Below are 18,003 nucleotides of genomic sequence, written 5' to 3'. Positions count from 1 at the left end.
ACTGGAAGAAAGGCTCACAAATAAACACATACTTGTAGACAGAAACAATTTCACCATGGCGAACTACATACAATTAATGAAACTGTGCTTTTTTCTACAACTGATGATAGCATTGCACTATCCTAATTCATAGGAATGAAATCGTACCTTAATCTGATTAGATTTGAAAGACAGAGTGCCTGAAGTGTCAAGAAATGTTTAACAGGAGGATTCCTATGTGCTGTTTCTCACAAGTCCTTTGGTTCTTTTTAACCAGAACAGCACATTGCTCCCAGGAACTGGGGTCATTGTGTGAGACAAGCTTTAGTCTCCTTTAATAAACATTCTCTTTAGGACAAAACTGCTTTGTCTCGATCCCCTTTCTTGAAATATGGATTTCTCTTGACCTTGTGATCATCATCATGCCTTGTTCACTGGGTAACGGTTACTGTACGTTTGGTTTCTGATCTTATCATTGACAAAAGAAACTTCCTGTACTATAGCCTATATATACTCACAGGAAAATCATTAAATTACCTTTGCTCCATCAGCACTTGGGTCCCCATGTTTGTCTTTCTTTCTCTCTCTCTCTTCGGCTGATTCCTTGTAGCACAGAGACCTGTCTTGCTCACTCTCCTGCCCAGACTTCTAAAACTCTCTCGAGAAGGCACCCTGTGCCTTCACCCCACCTCGAGAGGGCGCCCGGTGCCTTCGTGAGAGATGCAAGTCCTGAGTCAATGACTTTATTGGTTTTCTGCATAAACCAGGGCGGAGACAGCAATGGCACCCCACTCCAGTACTCTTGCCTGGAAAATACCATGGGCGGAGGAGCCTGGTAAGCTGCAGTCCACGGGGTCGCTAAGAGTCGGACATGACTGAGCAACTTCACTTTCACTTTCACTTTCATGCATTGGAGAAGGAAATAGCAACCCCCTCCAGTGTTCTTGCCTGGAGAATCCCAGGGACGGGGGAGCCTGGTGGGCTGCCATCTACGGGGTCTCACAGAGTCAGACACGACTGAAGCGACTCAGCAGCAGGAGCAGCAGCAGCATAAACCAGGGAGAATCATCCTCTTTCTCTCTCTCACTTTCTTATCATCGCCTCCGGACCGCCAGATCCCAGTCCATTAGAGGACCCCAATGCTGAAGAACAATAGACATAGGTTTGTAACATTACACAGAAGGCAGTGATTAAGAAAAAGAAATGCAAAAAGGCAAAATAGTTTTCTGAGGATGCCTTAAAAATAGCTGAGAAAAGAAGAGAAGCAAAAGGCAAAGAAGAAAAAGAAAGATACATCCATCTGAATGCAGAATGCCAGATAATAACAAGGAGAGGCAAAAAATTCTTCCTAAGTGATCATTGCAAAAAAAATAGAGGAAAATAATAGAATGGAAAAGACTAAAGATCACTTCAAAAAAAATTAGAGATACACTGGAATATGTCATGCAAAGATGGGAACTATAAAGGACAGACATGATATGGACCTAACAGGAGCAGAAGATATTAAAAAGAGGTGGCAAGAATACACAGAAAAACTATACAAAAAAAGATCTTAATGACCCAGATAACCATGACGGTGTGATCACTAACCTAGAGCCTGACATCCTGGAGTGCAAAGTCAGGTGGGACTTTGGAAGCATCAGTACAAACAAACCTAGTGGAGGTGATGGAATTCCAGGTGGGCTATTTCGCATTCTAAAAGATGATACTGTGAAAGTGCTGCTCTCAATATGCAGGCAAATTTGGAAAACTCAGCAGTGGTCAAAGAACAGGAAAAGATTAGTTTTTATCCCAGTCCCAAAGAAAAGTAAAGACTCTTAAAACTACAAAAAAAAAAAAATTGCACTCATTTCACACACTAGCAAAGTAATGCTCAAAATTCTCCAAGCCAGGATTCAACAGGACATGAACCAAAAACTCCCAGATGTTCAGGCTGGATTTAGAAAAAGCAGAGGAACCAGAAATCAAATTGCCAACATACTCTGGATCATTAGAAAAGCTAGAGACTTCCAAAAAACCTTCTGCTTCATTGACTACACTAAAGCCTTTGACTGTGTGGATCACCACAAACTGTGAAAAATTCTGCAAGAGATGGGAATACCAGACCACCTTACTTGCCTTCTGAGAAATCTGTATGCAGGTCAAGAAGCAGCAGCTAGAACCAGACATAGAACAACAGACTGGTTCAAAATTGGGAAAGGAGTACGTCAAGGCTGTATACTGTCACCTTGTCTATTTAACTTATACACTGGGCTGGGTGAAGCACAAGCTGGAATCAAGATGGCCGGAAGAAATATCAATAACCTCTGGTGCAGATGACACCACACTTATGGCAGAAACTCAAGAGGAACTGCAGAGCCTCTTGATGAAAGTGAAAGAAGAGTGTGAAAAAGCCGGCTTAAAACACAACATTCAAGAAACGAATATCAAGACATCCGGTCCCATCACTTCATTGTAATAGATGGAGAAACAAGGGAAACAGTGACAGACTTTTTGTGGCTGCAGTCGTGACATTAAAAGACACTTGCTCCTTGGAAGTAAAGCTATGACCAACCTAGACAGCATATTAAAAAACAGATATTACTTTGCCACCATAGATCCGTCTAGTCAAAGCTATGGTTGTTCCAGTAGTCATGTATGTATGTGAGACTTGGACTGTGAAGAAAGCTGAGCACAGAAGAACTGATGCTTCTTGGAGAAAACACTTGAGAGTCCCTTGGGCTGAAAGGAGATTCAACCAGTCCATCCTAAAGGAGATCAGTCTTGAATATTCATTGGAAAGACTGTTGCTAAAGCTGAAACTCCAATATTTTGGCCACCTGGTGTGAAAAACTGACTCATTGGAAAAGACCCTGATGCTGGGAGGGATTGGGGGCAGGAGGAGAAGGGGATGACAGAGGATGAGATGGTTGGATGGCGTCACTGACTCGATGAACATGAGTTTGACCAAGCTCTGGGAGTTGGTGATGGACAGGGAAGCCTGGGGTGCTGCAGTCCATGGGGTCGCAAAGTCAGACACGACTGAGCGACTAAACTGAACTAACCTCAAACCACATTTAAAAAATCAACCTTCCCTCAAAATAAATATAACACAATCAGTCCTTCATATACATAGCTTCTGCAACTATGAAGTCATATAATTATCAACGTAAAATATTGCAAAAAATCCCAAAGTTTCAAATCTGTAAATACTGAATTACACTTGCAGGCACTTCTTTACATGCCATCTACATTATTTTAGCTGTTACAGCTAATCATGTGCTGTGCTAAGTCCTTTCAGTCTTGTCTGACCCTTTGTGACCCCATGGACTGTAGCCCACCAGGCTTCTCTGGCCATGAGATTCTCCAGGCAAGGATACTGGAGTGTGTTGCCATGCCCTCCTATAGAGGAGCTTCCCAACCCAGGGACTGAACCCATATCTCTTGCATCTCCTGCATAGGCAGGCACATTCTGTACCAACCTAGGAATCAATATGCATTGCACGAACTGCTGCCATCAGCTTCTACTCTTCATGACAGAAGCAGCAGTAAGAATATTGGAAGAAGTTCTCAAAAGCATCTATTGCTTAGTCAAGGCAATGTTATACTAGACATTCCAATTATTACTGGGACAAGTCAGTTTCCAAGTCTTCCAATTATGATGGCTTTAACTAAAAATTATTACTAATTCATGGGATGTGATGGCTACTTTATAAATTTGTTCATATTATGGTACTGCTTCAGGTTTGTCTACTTCAGCATGAAGTGATGGACCTAAAAGGATGCCTACTATTCCAGCTCAAGCAACAAATAGTAAATATAAAGTGCTAATCATTGTCATTTGTTGAAAATAATCAGTGACTTGTCAATACTTAGAAAATGCTAGAGCAAGCCCTGGAATGTACTGTAAAACAGGTTAGGCCCTCTTTGTCCAAGCCATGGAATAAAACGCAAATTTTAAAAAAAAAAAAACCAGCATCAATTTTGACATGGCTTTCTCACTGTTTCTTTCTGGAAGCCAGGAAACATTGATTGAAGCCAGGTGACTGCAGGATTTACCTGTGAACTAAAATATGTTTGGATGGAAGCATATCACTCTAGTAAGAATATGGCTTAATTACAGTGTTTGACTTCCATTCACTTCATGTACAGGGAGTTCTATAATCCTTTAATAAGGAATCATATAAATCATACTTCATAACACCTTCGAAATCTCCTGGTCTATACTGACTTCAAAAAAGACATTTAGCCTCATTGTAACACGTAACATATAAGTGCTATGGCTATTAAAGGAACAGTAAGGTGCTTCTACTGTTTCATATTTCTAATAAGGTGTAAAACCCTCACTGCAGGCCTGGTGCTAGATGAATAAATAAATAAATAATCTGGAACTTCATTTATAGTAGAGAAATCTCCATTTGTATAGGTAAGTCCCTCTCCGAACCAGGAACAGGCAGATAATTAAATCTCAAGTAACTTTTATCAAGGAGAAGGCAATGGCACCCCCACTCCAGCACTCTTGCATGGAAAATCCCATGGACAGAGGAGCCTTGTAGGCCGAAGCCCATGGGGTCGCTAAGAGTCAGACACGGCTGAGAGACTTCACTTTCACTTTTCACTTTCATGCATTGGAAAAGGAAATGGCAACCCACTCCAGTGTTCTTGCCTGGAGAATCCCAGGGACCGGGGAGCCTGGTGGGCTGCCATCTATGGGGTCGCACAGAGTCGGACACGACTGAAGCAACTTAGCAGCAGTTGCAGCAGCAGCTCTTATCAAAGGAGAAGTCCTGACTTAAATCTGCAAATAATAATACACTTTTTCACTATGTTTTGCCTTTTTAGCCTGTCATAATTAGCTTCCCCCCTCCCTCAAGGTTTTTCGTTTCTGAGGATGGCATTTAAGGTGATGGGTTTGGATATTTTAGGAACTAACTCAGTTTTCCTGCTTCCTTTTATACAGGAGGAATACATGTTATTTAACATCTGGTTTTCTCCTGATAATCTTTTTTTACTTTTTTTTTTAAAGGGTACGTCTCAACTAAGAATCTAGAAGAGTAGAGGGAAATTGCTTTTCCTCCCATACACATGCAATGGAATACCACTCAGCAACAGAAAAGAGTGATCCACAACCCGTGGAAAGGCAAGGATAAACCTTACATACACACACACACACACACACACACACACACACACACATATATATATATATATATATATATATAGTTAAGTGAAAGAATCCAGTCTGAGGGAGCTGCCCACAATATGACCCCATCTATGACATTCTGGGAAAGACAAAACTACACAGGTAATGAGCAGAAGCTGGGGTGGGGGAATTCAGAGGACTCCATGTGATACTTCAGGGTGCATGTCTGTCACTATGCATTTGTCTAAGCCTACAGATTTGTGTAGCCCAAGGTAGTAATCATAATCTACTCTGATTTCATTATTTTGGATGTATCAGTGGAATATACAATGTGACACTGCATCTAACTGTAATAGAAATACATAGAAAAACCTCACTGTAGGGGATAGGGGAAAAAGCGCTAAGTTAACATTGGAAAAGAACAGAATCTGTAGACTAAAGGCGAAGAGGAGCTTCCGTAAGCAATGGGCTTGATTTTAGAAGGTTCTTTCCTTCTAAAGCGTGTAGTAGCTAAGAAAGCGCATGTCACCTGGAAAAGAGCAACTCACAGGCGACAGGCGATGGTGGGAGCCAGGTTCCTCACTGTGGGAGTGAGAGTCACACACGGGGAGGACTCCTGCCCTGGTAATCCTCGATCTCAGCTTCCTGGGAAAACGACATGGGGAGTTGACTGGCCAGTGGAAATGCACAGATCTTTGCAATGCGAATGCCCTGCAGATGTAGGGACCTCACACCTCATCTTTCCACCCATACCTACTAGAATCACTCAGCTCTCAGTGATCTGCCAGGTGCAGCTTTTAGGCCACCTGATGCGAAGAACGGATGCTTTTCCCTGATGGAAAAGATTGAAGACGGGGGGAGAAGAGGACAACAGACGATGAGATGGTTGGATGGTGTTACCAACTCGATCGACATGAGTTTGAGTAGGCTCCAGGAGCTGGTGATGGACAGTGAAACCTGGGGTGCTGCAGTCCCTGGGGTTGCAAAGAGTCAGACACAACTAGCAGCTGAAATGACTGAGCCCCCAGGCAGGAACAGGGCTGTGAGGGTCTTGCTTACCCCTAAGTTGTCCCAGAATCCCGGTCTTGGAAGTTGGAGTCAGGATTGGGGTGCTTGGGCCTCTGACGAGCAGCTGGTTGGAGAAAAGACCAGTCCTGAGGGCAGGGTTGCCCTGAAGTCTCTGAGCTCTGATGCCCTGCTGGGATTCATCCCTGTTGGGGACACAGGTGGGGCCTACAGTGGTTCCCAGGTGGGACTAGCAATAAAGAACCCACCTTGAACAGCAAGGAGATTGAACCAGTCAATCCTAAAGGAAATCAACCCTGAGTATTCATTGGAATGACTGATGCTGAAGCTCCAATACTTTGGCCACCTGATGTGACGAGCTGACTCATTGGAAAAGACCTTGATGCAGGGAAAGACTGAGGGAAGGAGGAGAAGGGGTAACAGAAGATGAGATGGTTGGATGGCATCGTCGACTCAATGGACATGACTTTGAGCAAACTCCAGGAGATAGTGGAGGACAAGGAAGCCTGGGGTGTTGCAGTCCATGGGGTCACAAAGGGTCAGACATGACTAAATGACTAACACTTTCACTTTTTGAAGAACAAATGTATACCTTAATCTGGTTGCTGTATACCTGCAACAAAGAAAACATTGGAAATGAACTGTCTTCCAAATAAAATAACCATTATTTTCACAAATAAATTGAAATGCCTACTATATTCCTGTCGAGCATTGGTGACAACAAATGTTGGCGATGGCCTGGAGCAAAGGGAAACTTCTACACTGCTGGCAGGCAAACCAATACAGCTTTGTCTCAGATTTGAATCAATGACCACAGTATGAGTCTACATGGACTGTGAACTAAGGGTCTGACTCTAGTAGGCAATCTGTGAAGACAGTTGTGGTATTCCGTGTGTGAGAGTGAATGTTTCTTGTCAGATCTGTAGCTCAATATCTTTTAGATAAGCTACAATGATTGTAGCTAAGTCCTGTTGAGTGTGAATCAGAAGGTGATCTACATTTCTTTGAACAGTTGGTAAAACTTCTAAGTAATAAACTATAAATTTCAAATAATGAAACATTTATCTGAAATTTACAGGCTCTTTGAAAGGTGTATTCTGCCATGAAAAATTTTCCTTTGTCCTTTTTGTAAGACATTTTTCACAATAACACTTTAACTCCTCCGTTGTGAATGTCACTATCGAGATAAGCTTGTTCACATTTGTGATGGAGGTGGGATGGCCCACTGTGACTGCTCTCCGGTCACATGCCTTTCCCGATTTCTACTGATGTCCCTACACTCAAGATTGTTTTTTGTACCCATCAAATTCTGCCTCTCAGACCTGCATTTACACAGAATGAGAAATACCTGGCAAGTTCAGATTATATTAAACACTGCTTCTAAAGCTTTTTGCATCTCAAAGGAATCTGAAAATAATGAAGCAGGAAGAATGGTTGAGATTTTAAATGATTTCTAAGCCCCACCCCCAAAGAAACCCATTAGATAAGACATTCTAGTATCTTTTACTGGTCTATATAAATACATTAAGTTTCTATCCTTGTTATAAAATTGAGAAAAATGACTGGACAAATTTGCAACAGATTGGAAGGCTATGTTTGGAATGACTGAAGATGAAAGAGGCTACATGAGTTCAAAGGAGTATGTGTAGGTTGATACAAGGTATCAACAAGTACATATCAATGCATTGATAAAGTATACCTTTGTAAACAAAGATAAAACATTTATCTTTTCCTCTTAAACTGAACCTTCCAGAATTTAACTCCTTCAGCTGGCTCCCCTGTGGACTTGATGGTTTATTGTGACCAGATTTCGAGTAATTATACTAATCATTGCTTTGATATGTTCTCTTTGCTTTAAAATTGTTTATGCTTTCCATCTCTCTCTGTTGTAGTATAATCTTATTATGTTCTAGCAAGATCACGTGTTTTGTCTATTTAATAACATTGTTGCTTGCAGCATTCACTCTGTAAGCAGGTCTCCAACATATGAATGATGGCTTCAGGTCTTGAAGCAGTTAACATATCAATATGTATATAGATATTTTTAGTTATATGTACACAGATTGTTATAATTATATGAAGAGACCTTTCTAATTATACGTCTAGAGATTTTTGTATCTAGATGTATAGAGATATTTATAGTGATATGTATAGAGATATTAAGGAGTTCAGTACCATAGTTTGAATGTTCTTTGGCATTGCCCATCTTTGGGACTGGAATGAAAACAGACCTTTTCCAGTCCTGTGACCGCTGCTGAGTTTTCCAAATTTGCTGGCATATTGAGTGCAGCATCATCTTTTAAGATTTGGAATAGCTCAGCTGGAATTCCATCAACTCCACTAGCTTTGTTCATAACAGTGCTTCCTAAGGCCCACCTGACTTCAGACTCCAGCATGTCTGCCTGTAGGCAACTGATTACACCACCATGACCATCCCAGTCATTAAGCCCTTTACGCACAGTTCTTCCGTGTATTCTTGCCCCCTCTTCTTAACATCTTCTGCTTCTGTTAGATCCATACCACTTCTGTTGTGCCCATCTTTGCATGAAATGTTCCCTTGGTATCTCTAATTTTCCTGAAGAGGTCTCTAGTCTTTCATGGACCTAACATTCCAGGTTCCTAGGTAATATTGGGAAAGGAGTATGTCAAGGCTGTGTATTGTCACCATAAGAAGAACTACAGAGCTTCTTGATGAAAGTGAAAGAAGACAGTGAAAAAGTTGGCTTAAAAGTCAACATTCAAAAAACTAAGATCATGGCATCCAGTCCCATCACTTCAGGGAAAATAGATGGGGAAACAGTGACAGACTTCATTTGGGCAAGGCGAGGGGAGCCTCTAAAATCACTGCAGGTGGTGACTGCAGCCATGAAATTAAAAGACGTTTGCTCCTTGGAAGAAAAGCTATGACCAACCTAGACAGCATATTAAAAAGCAGAGACATTGCTTTGCCAACAAAGGTCCATCTAGTCAAAACTACGGTTTTTCCAGTGGTCACGTATGGAGATGAGAGTTGGACTATAAAGAAAGCTGAGCGCCAGAGAATTGATGCTTTTGAACTGCGGTGTTGGAGAAGACTCTTGAGAGTCCCTTGGACAGCAAAATCAAACCAATCAATCGTAAAGGAAATCAGTCCTGAATATTCACTGGCAGGACTGATGCTGAAGCTCCAATACTCTGGCAACCTGATGCGAAGAACTGACTCATTGGAAAAGACCCTGATGCTGGGAAAGATGGAGGGCAGGAGGAGAAGGGGACGACAGAGGATGAGATGGTTGGATGGCATCACCAACTCGACGGACATGAGTTTGAGCAAGCTCCGGGAGTTGGTGATGGACAGGGATGCCTGGCGTGCTGCAGTCCATGGGGTCGCAAGGAGGCGAACCCGACTGAGCCACTGAATTGAACTTAACAAGACACCCGACATTTTCTGTTCAGCCCCAGACAAGGACCGGAAACCGGGAATAAGTGAGCCCGCCCAATCCGGTCCCCCCGTGTCCCCGCCCCCTCTGCGCTGTTGTCCAATCACGTCTGGCCCGCCGTCCGCACTTCCGGCGCCGACTTCCGGCGGCGGCGGCGGCGGCGGCGGGGGCAGTGGTTTCGCGGAACCAGTAGCCTGTACTCCACGCCATGGCGTCTCCAAGCGCCGGGCCGGCGGAGCTGGGCTTCGTGGAGGCGGTGCCGTCGTGGCGGCTGCGCAGCGAGCAGTTTCCCAGCAAGGTGGGCGGCCGGCCGGCGTGGCTGAGTGCGGCCGGGCTGCCCGGGCCCCCGGAGCTGGCCTGCCCGCTGTGTGGCCGCCCGATGGCCTTCCTGCTGCAGGTGTACGCGCCGCTGCCGGGCCGCGCCGACGCCTTCCACCGCTGTCTCTTCCTCTTCTGCTGCCGGACGCCGCCGTGCTGCTGCGGCCTGCGCGGTGAGCGGCCGCGGCCTCTGCTACGGGTCGGGGGCCCCGGAAGCCGCCCGGCCTCCCCCGTACCCCGCCGGCCTCTCCCCTCAGGAAGCCGCCCGGCCTCCCCCGTACCCCGCCGGCCTCTCCCCTCAGGAAGCCGCCCGGCCTCCTCCGTACCCCGCCGGCCTCTTCCCCCCGGAACCCCGCGAGCACTTGCGGGGGTGGGGCCGTCCCGCGTGCTCGCTCACTCCTAGCCGCCAGCCTTTTGGGTAATTAGTAGGTAGTAGGTGTGCCAGGGTACTTTCAGGTAATGGAAATTGCCACTTTTTGGGAAGGTGGATCCCAACAGGTTTTTCGTATTTCTGTAGTCTGACTTTACCTATTATTCTTGTTAATTTGCATAAACTGTAAGCGCGCACTTAGTTGTGTGACCTGTAGAAGTTTCTCGGTCTTTTCTCCGTTTCCAAAAAATGAGCTCTTTGCACGGGAAAATTGTCTTCAGTTTTTATTTTTAAAAAATAAGTGTCTTTTTCAGTCCAGTGTGAAGGCTCAAATACTTGAATTGCTGTATTGTTTTATTTAAATCATTCGTTAACAGTTCTCCTTCCCTCCCTAGTTTTCAGAAACCAGCTGCCCAGGCGAAATGACTTCTATTCCTATGAGCCGCCTTCTGAGGATCCTCCGTCAGAGACGGGAGAGTCTGTGCATCTCCAGCTCAAGTCTGGTGCACATCTCTGCAGAGTTTGTGGCTGTTCAGGCCCCAAAAGATGCTCCAGATGTCACAAGGCACATTATTGCAGTAAGGAGCATCAGAGTCTGGACTGGAGATTAGGACACAAGCAGGCTTGTGCACAGACAGGTCAGTCAGTTCTTTTTTAATTTTTAAATATCAGCTCAGTTTCCTTGTGTCTAAAGGCCAAATCTTTCATTTTGAGGATAAAGGTTAACATTAGAAAAGGTGTAATAATTTTCAGAGTTTTGGTTAACTAGTGAGATAAACACCTTTATGAAGAAGGAGCTGTGAGTTCTCACCCACTCACATCCCAACCACCTACATATGTTAGTGTCTAAGGAATACTGTTTATGACATGGAATACATTTCATAAAAAGGAAATTATTTGATTTTCAAAACTAAATGATCACTAATGATGCTAGTTACCTTTTTGTTTCAGATAATTTGGACAATACAGTTCCAGATCACAACTTCCTTTTTCCAGAATTTGAAATTGTAATAGAAACAGAAGATGAGATTACGCCTGAAGTTGTGGAAAGAGATGATGAATCAGAGATTATAGGAACCATGGGTAAGGAATCTGTTTCAAAACTCATTCGTTAAGTGAGTGAACGCTTGAAAGAAAGGGCTCGATATGACAAGAAAAGAAGCACTGAGCGACTCACTTGGGAGGCTTCAACCTGTACTTTTCAAATACCGCCTCATTTGAAGATATCCTTTCTGTACTTCCCTCTGTGGCATATATAACGTATATTTTGATTCCTGTGAAGTGTCGCAGGGTGTATCCAGGTGGTCAGTTGGGTGGGTCTGCCCAAGATGCTGGAAACTTGGAAAGTTTATCTGGTTCCAAGATGTGTTTCTCAAATTGAGATGGTGTACATGAGAGTGCCTTGAAGTGTTTGGTGGGTGGCAGGCGCCCTCTTATCTGGCAAGTTTGCGCTCCATAACTCTGTCAGTTACTTCACGGCGGTCACGTGCTGGAGCAGTGCCTGTGCTGAGACTGAGTAGGAGCCAGCCCCTCTGCAACACGCATTCCGTTGCGCAGCACGTCCCATGGGCCTTCTGTGCATGATCTCACTGATGTTTTCGCATCAGAACAATACGTTGAAAACAGTACCTCATTTTGCAGTGAGGAGTTTGAGGTTCTGGGTATAACTTGTTTGGGCATATAACTGACCAAAGTTAAGTTTCAGAACTGGAGTTTGAGCTCACATCTACTGACTTTAGAACTTGAACTCTTAACCACCACAGAATGTAGATTTTTAGAATCTAAATTAAATTTTCCATTAGCATGTCAGCTTACTGGCTTATAGTTCACATTCAGGGTATCAAAAATACCCTCTGAGTTACAAAGACTCTTGCCTGTTCAGGACAGGGTGATTCAGGTAGCTGGGATTCCAGAGGTGAGAGTGAAAGTGTGAACTGACAGGTCCAGTGAGCCTGTGATGACTGAATGAGTGTACCAGCTGGGAAAGGAGAGATGGGGCAGAAAGAAACTGGAAATAAGAGTTCAGACAAGTGAAGGACAGTAGGAATTAGAAGGGCTCATGATTTGGGAGTATCCTTTTCAGTCCTGAGTACAGCAGTCCTGAGCCTGGGACTTGGGGTCTATTCTTAATTTGAAGGTTTAAGGAGAAGCTCTTTAAAGAAACAGCAGAATAATGCTTCTTCATGGAGTACCTGGAAAGTTAGGTAGTCTTAAAGCACAGATGTCAATGAACCAAAACAGGGAAGGCCTATGAAAACATCAGGCCTTCAGTGTCTGATTTAACACTAAGTTGGTTGTTTAAAAACTGGCTTTCCTCTGTATGTGTTTATTGTCAAGACGTGAGTTATTCCTGTTGCCATAATAGTAATGTTGATGATTTTTCAGGTGAAGCACATGAGGAAGAATTGGAATCCATGGCAAAACATGAATCTAGGGAAGATAGAATTTTCCAGAAGTTCAAAACTAAAATATCCCTTGAACCAGAACAGGTAAAATGGAACTCATATAGCTCCTGCTGCTGTTCTTTTCAAGTGGGGTGGGATTGTGAATCTTGAGTTGGGAATTCCCTAGTGGTCCAGTGGTTAGGACTCTGCACTCCCACTATTGGAGGCCCAGGTTCGATCCCTGGTTGGGGGACTAAGATCCCAAAAACCACAGTGTGTGCCAACCCCACCCCCAGCCCCGCACCAGAAAAAAAACCCACACCAGAAAAAAAAAACCCACACCTATGTAGAAGTGACTCTTTCTAATAAAGTTAGTCTCTTGTGTCTAGGACTCCTTCACAGAGGGGGTCCATATGGAAAGCTGTCTGCAGCGCTGATCCTTTTAATGATTATGGAAAGACTCAAGGTTACCTCGGGTATCATACTATCATCTTCTAAAACCATCAGCAGAGATAAACATCTTTTGTTGCCTATAACACATGGAGTTTAGACACTAATGGCAAGACAGAAAGGAAGTTTTTGCCCATTTTTCCAACAGGGACCTTTGACTTATAAAAGTTAACTTGACACATTAGTAGAGAAATCACTGCCTTTGTGAAAAGACTAATGGGCTTTGCTGTTGTGAGGATTCCTGGCTGCTTGAGTTATATTTTGGCCTTCTGATGTAGTTGTATCTACAGTGTAGGGAGAAGCAAAAAGTGGATTTGAGGGTTAAGGCAGATTATAGACTCACACAGTAGGTGCTCAGATTAAAGCAGATTATAGACTCACAGTACATGCTCAGCAGATGTTTCCTTTGCCTGTTTTCTTCCATTAATTTTATTCCCTTAATTTCCCTCACCTTAAACATAAACCACTAAAGACTTTGCAAAATTCCCGTAAGTCAGTCACTAGACAAATGAATGCCCAGGGGCTTATAGGAAGAATAGACCTAGGCCCTAAATGCTGAGAAGGCGGCCCCTAGCAATGTGCATTTCTTTTTTAACAAGAAACATCTAGGAAAATCACTCAGTTGTGACATAGCGTTTTATTATAGTGAAATTTACTTCTGTTGTATTTAAAACAGTGTGTCTCACTTGGTATTTGTTCATTTCAAACTTGGCAACTAAGGTTCCTTATCTGTGTGAAGGTCAGCAGAGACACTGGGCTGCATTTTATATTCACAGCCTGGTAAGGGGGAAATAGAATTATTGATAGTCTTCACAAAATAGCCATATAATTCAGAGTCTAACCATATTGTCATCTAAGAAAAATACTTGTGATAACCTGCATCACATGAGCTGAAAGCATTACTTGGACGATTCTGAGGCAGGCATTAATGGTGCTGTGTGTATGTGCCAGGGGGTGGGGGAGAGGCAGACAGGAAACTCGTTTTCCAATGAGCGTTTCCTTGGTTGTCAGAGTATGTACCAGGTTTCTCGAGATGATCCTCAGGTCACATGAGACGCTGGTGATTTAAACTGATCCTAACTGATTTTAGATTCTCAGATATGGCAGAGGGATTGCCCCGCTCTGGATCTCCGGTGAAAATACCCCTCGAGAAAAGGATATTCCAGATTGCCCCTGTGGTGCTAAGAGGTTATTTGAATTCCAGGTAGGATCTTGAAAAGGAATATTTTAGTATATATTTACCCTATTAAGTATTAAAAACTTTGCCAAAGTAATAAGTGTGCAAGCGTTCCTTTGAGTACTATGTATGGAAGGTGCCCTTGAAGGACAGTTTCTGCCCCACTTCACAGTATGTTCCAAGGAGGGAGTTATCCTTTACTGGTTAATCTGGAAGTTATATCTGGCTCTAATTTGCTTGCTTTTTCTGAGATTTATCGGTTTACTAGTTTCTAGACATTATCTATCAACTGACTTCCGCAGTAGTGAGGATTTAAACGTCATTTATGCCACCTGGACCATCCCCTGCTTCCCAGTGTGGTTAGATCGTTAGGGTCAGTGCCTCTGTTGTTACCTTCATGATTTAAAATCATATAGCTTTAATCTTTGTGAGAGGAGTGTTTTAAAACCCTTGCTCTGTTTAGTCTTGGTTTGTGAATTTATTAGAACAAATGAATGGAATGATTAAGATAAAATTTTTCTTGCCGAAAAGAGAGTATTAGCATCAGGGTCCATTTGGGTTGGGTGTAAACAACTCTTGAACTGTCAATTCACTAACATTATAAAGTCATAGTTATCTCTTAACGGTTGAAAGGGTAATTTGAGGACTTACCCAAAATGGACTGGCTCTTGGTGCCTGACACCCACGACGAGCTCGTGTACAGCAGTCTGATAGCAGTGGTGGCAGTGCTGCCTGGGACTCATTCCCAGGAGACCACGGACTCCTCAGACCCCTTTCTTGTCTAAACAAACACGTCAATAGGTTGTCTTTTTGTATTCTACTACGATAGTGTTTCTTCAGAGTCATAGTAACGGCATCTGCTATTCAGATTGTAAATAACACAAAATAAAAGTTGCCTAAATAGAAGCCTCTGCCCTATTTTTGTGGCATTATTATTAATAAAAAATAATTAGGTTAACAGCCAGATTAAACAGATAAGCCAATCTTATACTTGGGAACTTCTTTCTCAGATAAAAGGACACCAGATATAAAGAGGGGCTTTAAAGAAACAGAGTTGCGAAGTATTTTTAGATTGTTAGTAAGTTATCAGTGTAATGTCTGCTGCTGCCTCTGTGCGACCCCACAGATGGCAGGCCACCAGGCTCCCCCATCCCTGGGATTCTCTAGGCAAGAACACTGGAGTGGGTTGCCATTTCCTTCTCCAATCAGTGAATAAAAGTGAAAGTGAAGTCGCTCAGCCGTGTCCAACTCTTAGTGACCCCATGGACTGCAGCCTACCAGGGTCCTCCGTCCCTGGGATTTTCCAGGCAAGAGTACTGGAGTGGGGTGCCATTGCCTTCTCCGCAACCTTGCTGTAAAATGTGGAGACAGAGCTGAGAGATGAGGATCCCTACAGTAGCCCTGGCAGGGAAGATCTGGTCTGTTGAAAACTGTGTGCTCCTCACCTTCAAGGAGAGCTCTGACTGTGCCATCCTTTCCTCAGGTCATGCCTCAGCTGCTCAACTACCTGAAGGCTGACAGACTGGGCAAGAGTGTCGACTGGGGTGTCCTGGCCATCTTCACCTGTGCCGAAAGCTGTAAACTGGGCATTGGCTACACAGAGGAATTTGTTTGGAAGCAAGATATAACAGATGCAGCCTAAAGACAATGGTGTGAAGCCTTAAAATATTCATAATCTCTTCTACCTTGCAGTTCTATTTCTAGAACTTTATCCTAAGGAAACAGTTGTACCAGAGATACACAGAGGTTGTTTTAGGTGTTGTTTACATTGTCTGAATGTTAGACATGTCCAGTGGCAGGGAATTGAATAAATTCTGGTGTATCTGTCTAGCAGGAGGCTACCGTCTTAACGATACAGACCTATATGCAGATCAAGTAAAATAGACAAAACCATCCATAAACCATGTATATGCCACCTGTAGGCCACCCCATCTATAGACCAGCTCATCTATAGACCACCCCATCTATATAGCAGCTCACCTGTAGACCACCCCATCTATAGACCAGCTCACCTGTAGGCCACCCCATCTTTAAGACCACCCCATCTATAGACCACCCCATCCGTAAGACCACCCCATCTATAGACCACCCCATCCGTAAGACCACCCCATCCGTAAGACCACCCCATCCGTAAGACCACCCCATCCGTAAGACCACCCCATCCGTAAGACCACCCCATCCGTAAGACCACCCCATCCGTAAGACCACCCCATCCGTAAGACCACCCCATCCGTAAGACCACCCCATCCGTAAGACCACCCCATCCGTAAGACCACCCCATCCGTAAGACCACCCCATCCGTAAGACCACCCCATCCGTAAGACCACCCCATCCGTAAGACCACCCCATCCGTAAGACCACCCCATCCGTAAGACCACCCCATCCGTAAGACCACCCCATCCGTAAGACCATTATAGATGGTGAAGGTTTTGTAAAAATACACGTGTATATGTATCAAAAAATCAAAGATACTAGATGTGAACTCAGCAGTGGAACCAAGAACTTTTTACTTATGTTTAAAATGAATTTTTTACTTTTGACTTATATTTAAAAAGAACTAAGATCTCTTTACTTTACTTATATTTCTTTTTACAATATAAATGGATTTTGTGCCTAATTAAGTCAAACTATCACTCAGAGCATTTTCCCCCTAAAATTTGCAAAATTCAAGAGAAAAATATTTGGGTAAAACCCCAAGAGACATGTATAATAACCAGGTGATTGTCACAGGCTCCAGTTTATATGGAAGCCCAGAATGTGAGAAAATTCTGAACCCCATTCACTAATTGGACTTCCCTGGTGGCTCAGACAGTAGAGCGTCTGCCTACAGTGTGGAAGACCTGGGTTTGATCCCTGGGTCGGGGAGATCACCTGGAGAAGGAAATGGCAACCCACTCCAGTACTCTTGCCTGGAAAATCATTCACTAATCACTAATCATTGACTAATTAGTACAGTGAATGGGATACCCACCAATTCTGAAGGCAACAGTTAGCAGGATCAGAGAAGTCAGTAGATTCGTAATCAGAAGACTGACTTGGAGAAGCTCTACCTCAAAACTGACCTTAGCCAGTGGCACTGCTTACAGACCAGTGACGGAAAGGCAAGAGTGACGGTTTTCTCTTTCCATCTGCCTGCCTCAGCACTGCCCACGTAGCAGGTAAACCCGAGGAATGATTTGGAATCAGCCACTGGAATTTCTCTGGGTTGGGCCCCAGGGAGTGTTGGACCTAAGAGAGGCCCTGAAGAGGCTTTCAAATGAGGGATATTCTGTTCACACAAGTGGTTCCTAAATCAGTGTTAAGGCTCCTTTCCACCCAAGCAATATACACTTACAGATACACTTGAGATAATTCCCAGTTCTCTTAGCAGCAGTGAAGCCTGCCCAGCACTAAGGCAAACCTGAAGAGACATCGCTGTTGATCACTGCTTAAAGACCAACAGTTAATTCTGGTTAAGGGCCCTGCTAACCTTGAAATGCACTGCTGCCACAAACACAACTTAGAATGGCCTAACATCACTTGCTAATGTCACTGACGATTACTTCATTGTACTTTCGTATCAGGAAGTCCTAGCCTTTTACTCGGTATTACGTGGATAGTAGTGTTACTACTGTAGTGGTGCTAGGCACTCAGTCGTGTCCGACTCTGCAGCCCCATGTACTGTAGCTCGCCAGGCTCCTCTGTCCATGAAATTCTCCAGGTAAGAATACTGGAGTGGGTGGCCATCTCCTTCTCCAGGGGATCTTCCCAACCCTAGG

At 43.8% G+C, this 18,003-nt stretch overlaps 1 protein-coding gene across 2 annotated transcripts; it reads left to right on the top strand.

Annotated features, from left to right (window-relative positions):
• Positions 1–9,716: 9,716 nt before the first annotated feature.
• PDCD2 (programmed cell death 2) lies at positions 9,717–16,736 on the top strand. Of its 2 annotated transcripts, XM_052645683.1 has the most exons (6): positions 9,717–10,037; positions 10,630–10,872; positions 11,186–11,317; positions 12,620–12,723; positions 14,159–14,272; positions 15,729–16,736. In XM_052645683.1, exons 1-6 carry the CDS (start codon positions 9,755–9,757, stop codon positions 15,885–15,887), a joined length of 1,035 nt encoding a protein of 344 aa, XP_052501643.1. In that variant the 5' UTR covers positions 9,717–9,754; the 3' UTR covers positions 15,888–16,736. The 2 variants fall into 2 exon arrangements, with proteins under 2 accessions (XP_052501643.1, XP_052501644.1); XM_052645684.1 differs by lacking the exon at positions 14,159–14,272.
• Positions 16,737–18,003: the final 1,267 nt, after the last annotated feature.

Source organism: Budorcas taxicolor, chromosome 9 (assembly GCF_023091745.1).
Source record: "Budorcas taxicolor isolate Tak-1 chromosome 9, Takin1.1, whole genome shotgun sequence".
Classification (NCBI taxonomy): Eukaryota; Metazoa; Chordata; class Mammalia; order Artiodactyla; family Bovidae; genus Budorcas; species Budorcas taxicolor.
This window is presented reverse-complemented; position numbering and strand designations above follow the sequence as displayed.

Coding starts and splice junctions, on each gene's coding strand:
- PDCD2 (XM_052645683.1), top strand. CDS start 9,755: ATGGCGTCTCCAAGCGCCGGGCCGGCGGAGCTGGGCTTCGTGGAGGCG. Junction 10,873..11,185: donor GCAGGCTTGTGCACAGACAG/GTCAGTCAGTTC, acceptor TTTTTGTTTCAG/ATAATTTGGACAATACAGTT. Junction 14,273..15,728: donor AGAGGTTATTTGAATTCCAG/GTAGGATCTTGA, acceptor TCCTTTCCTCAG/GTCATGCCTCAGCTGCTCAA.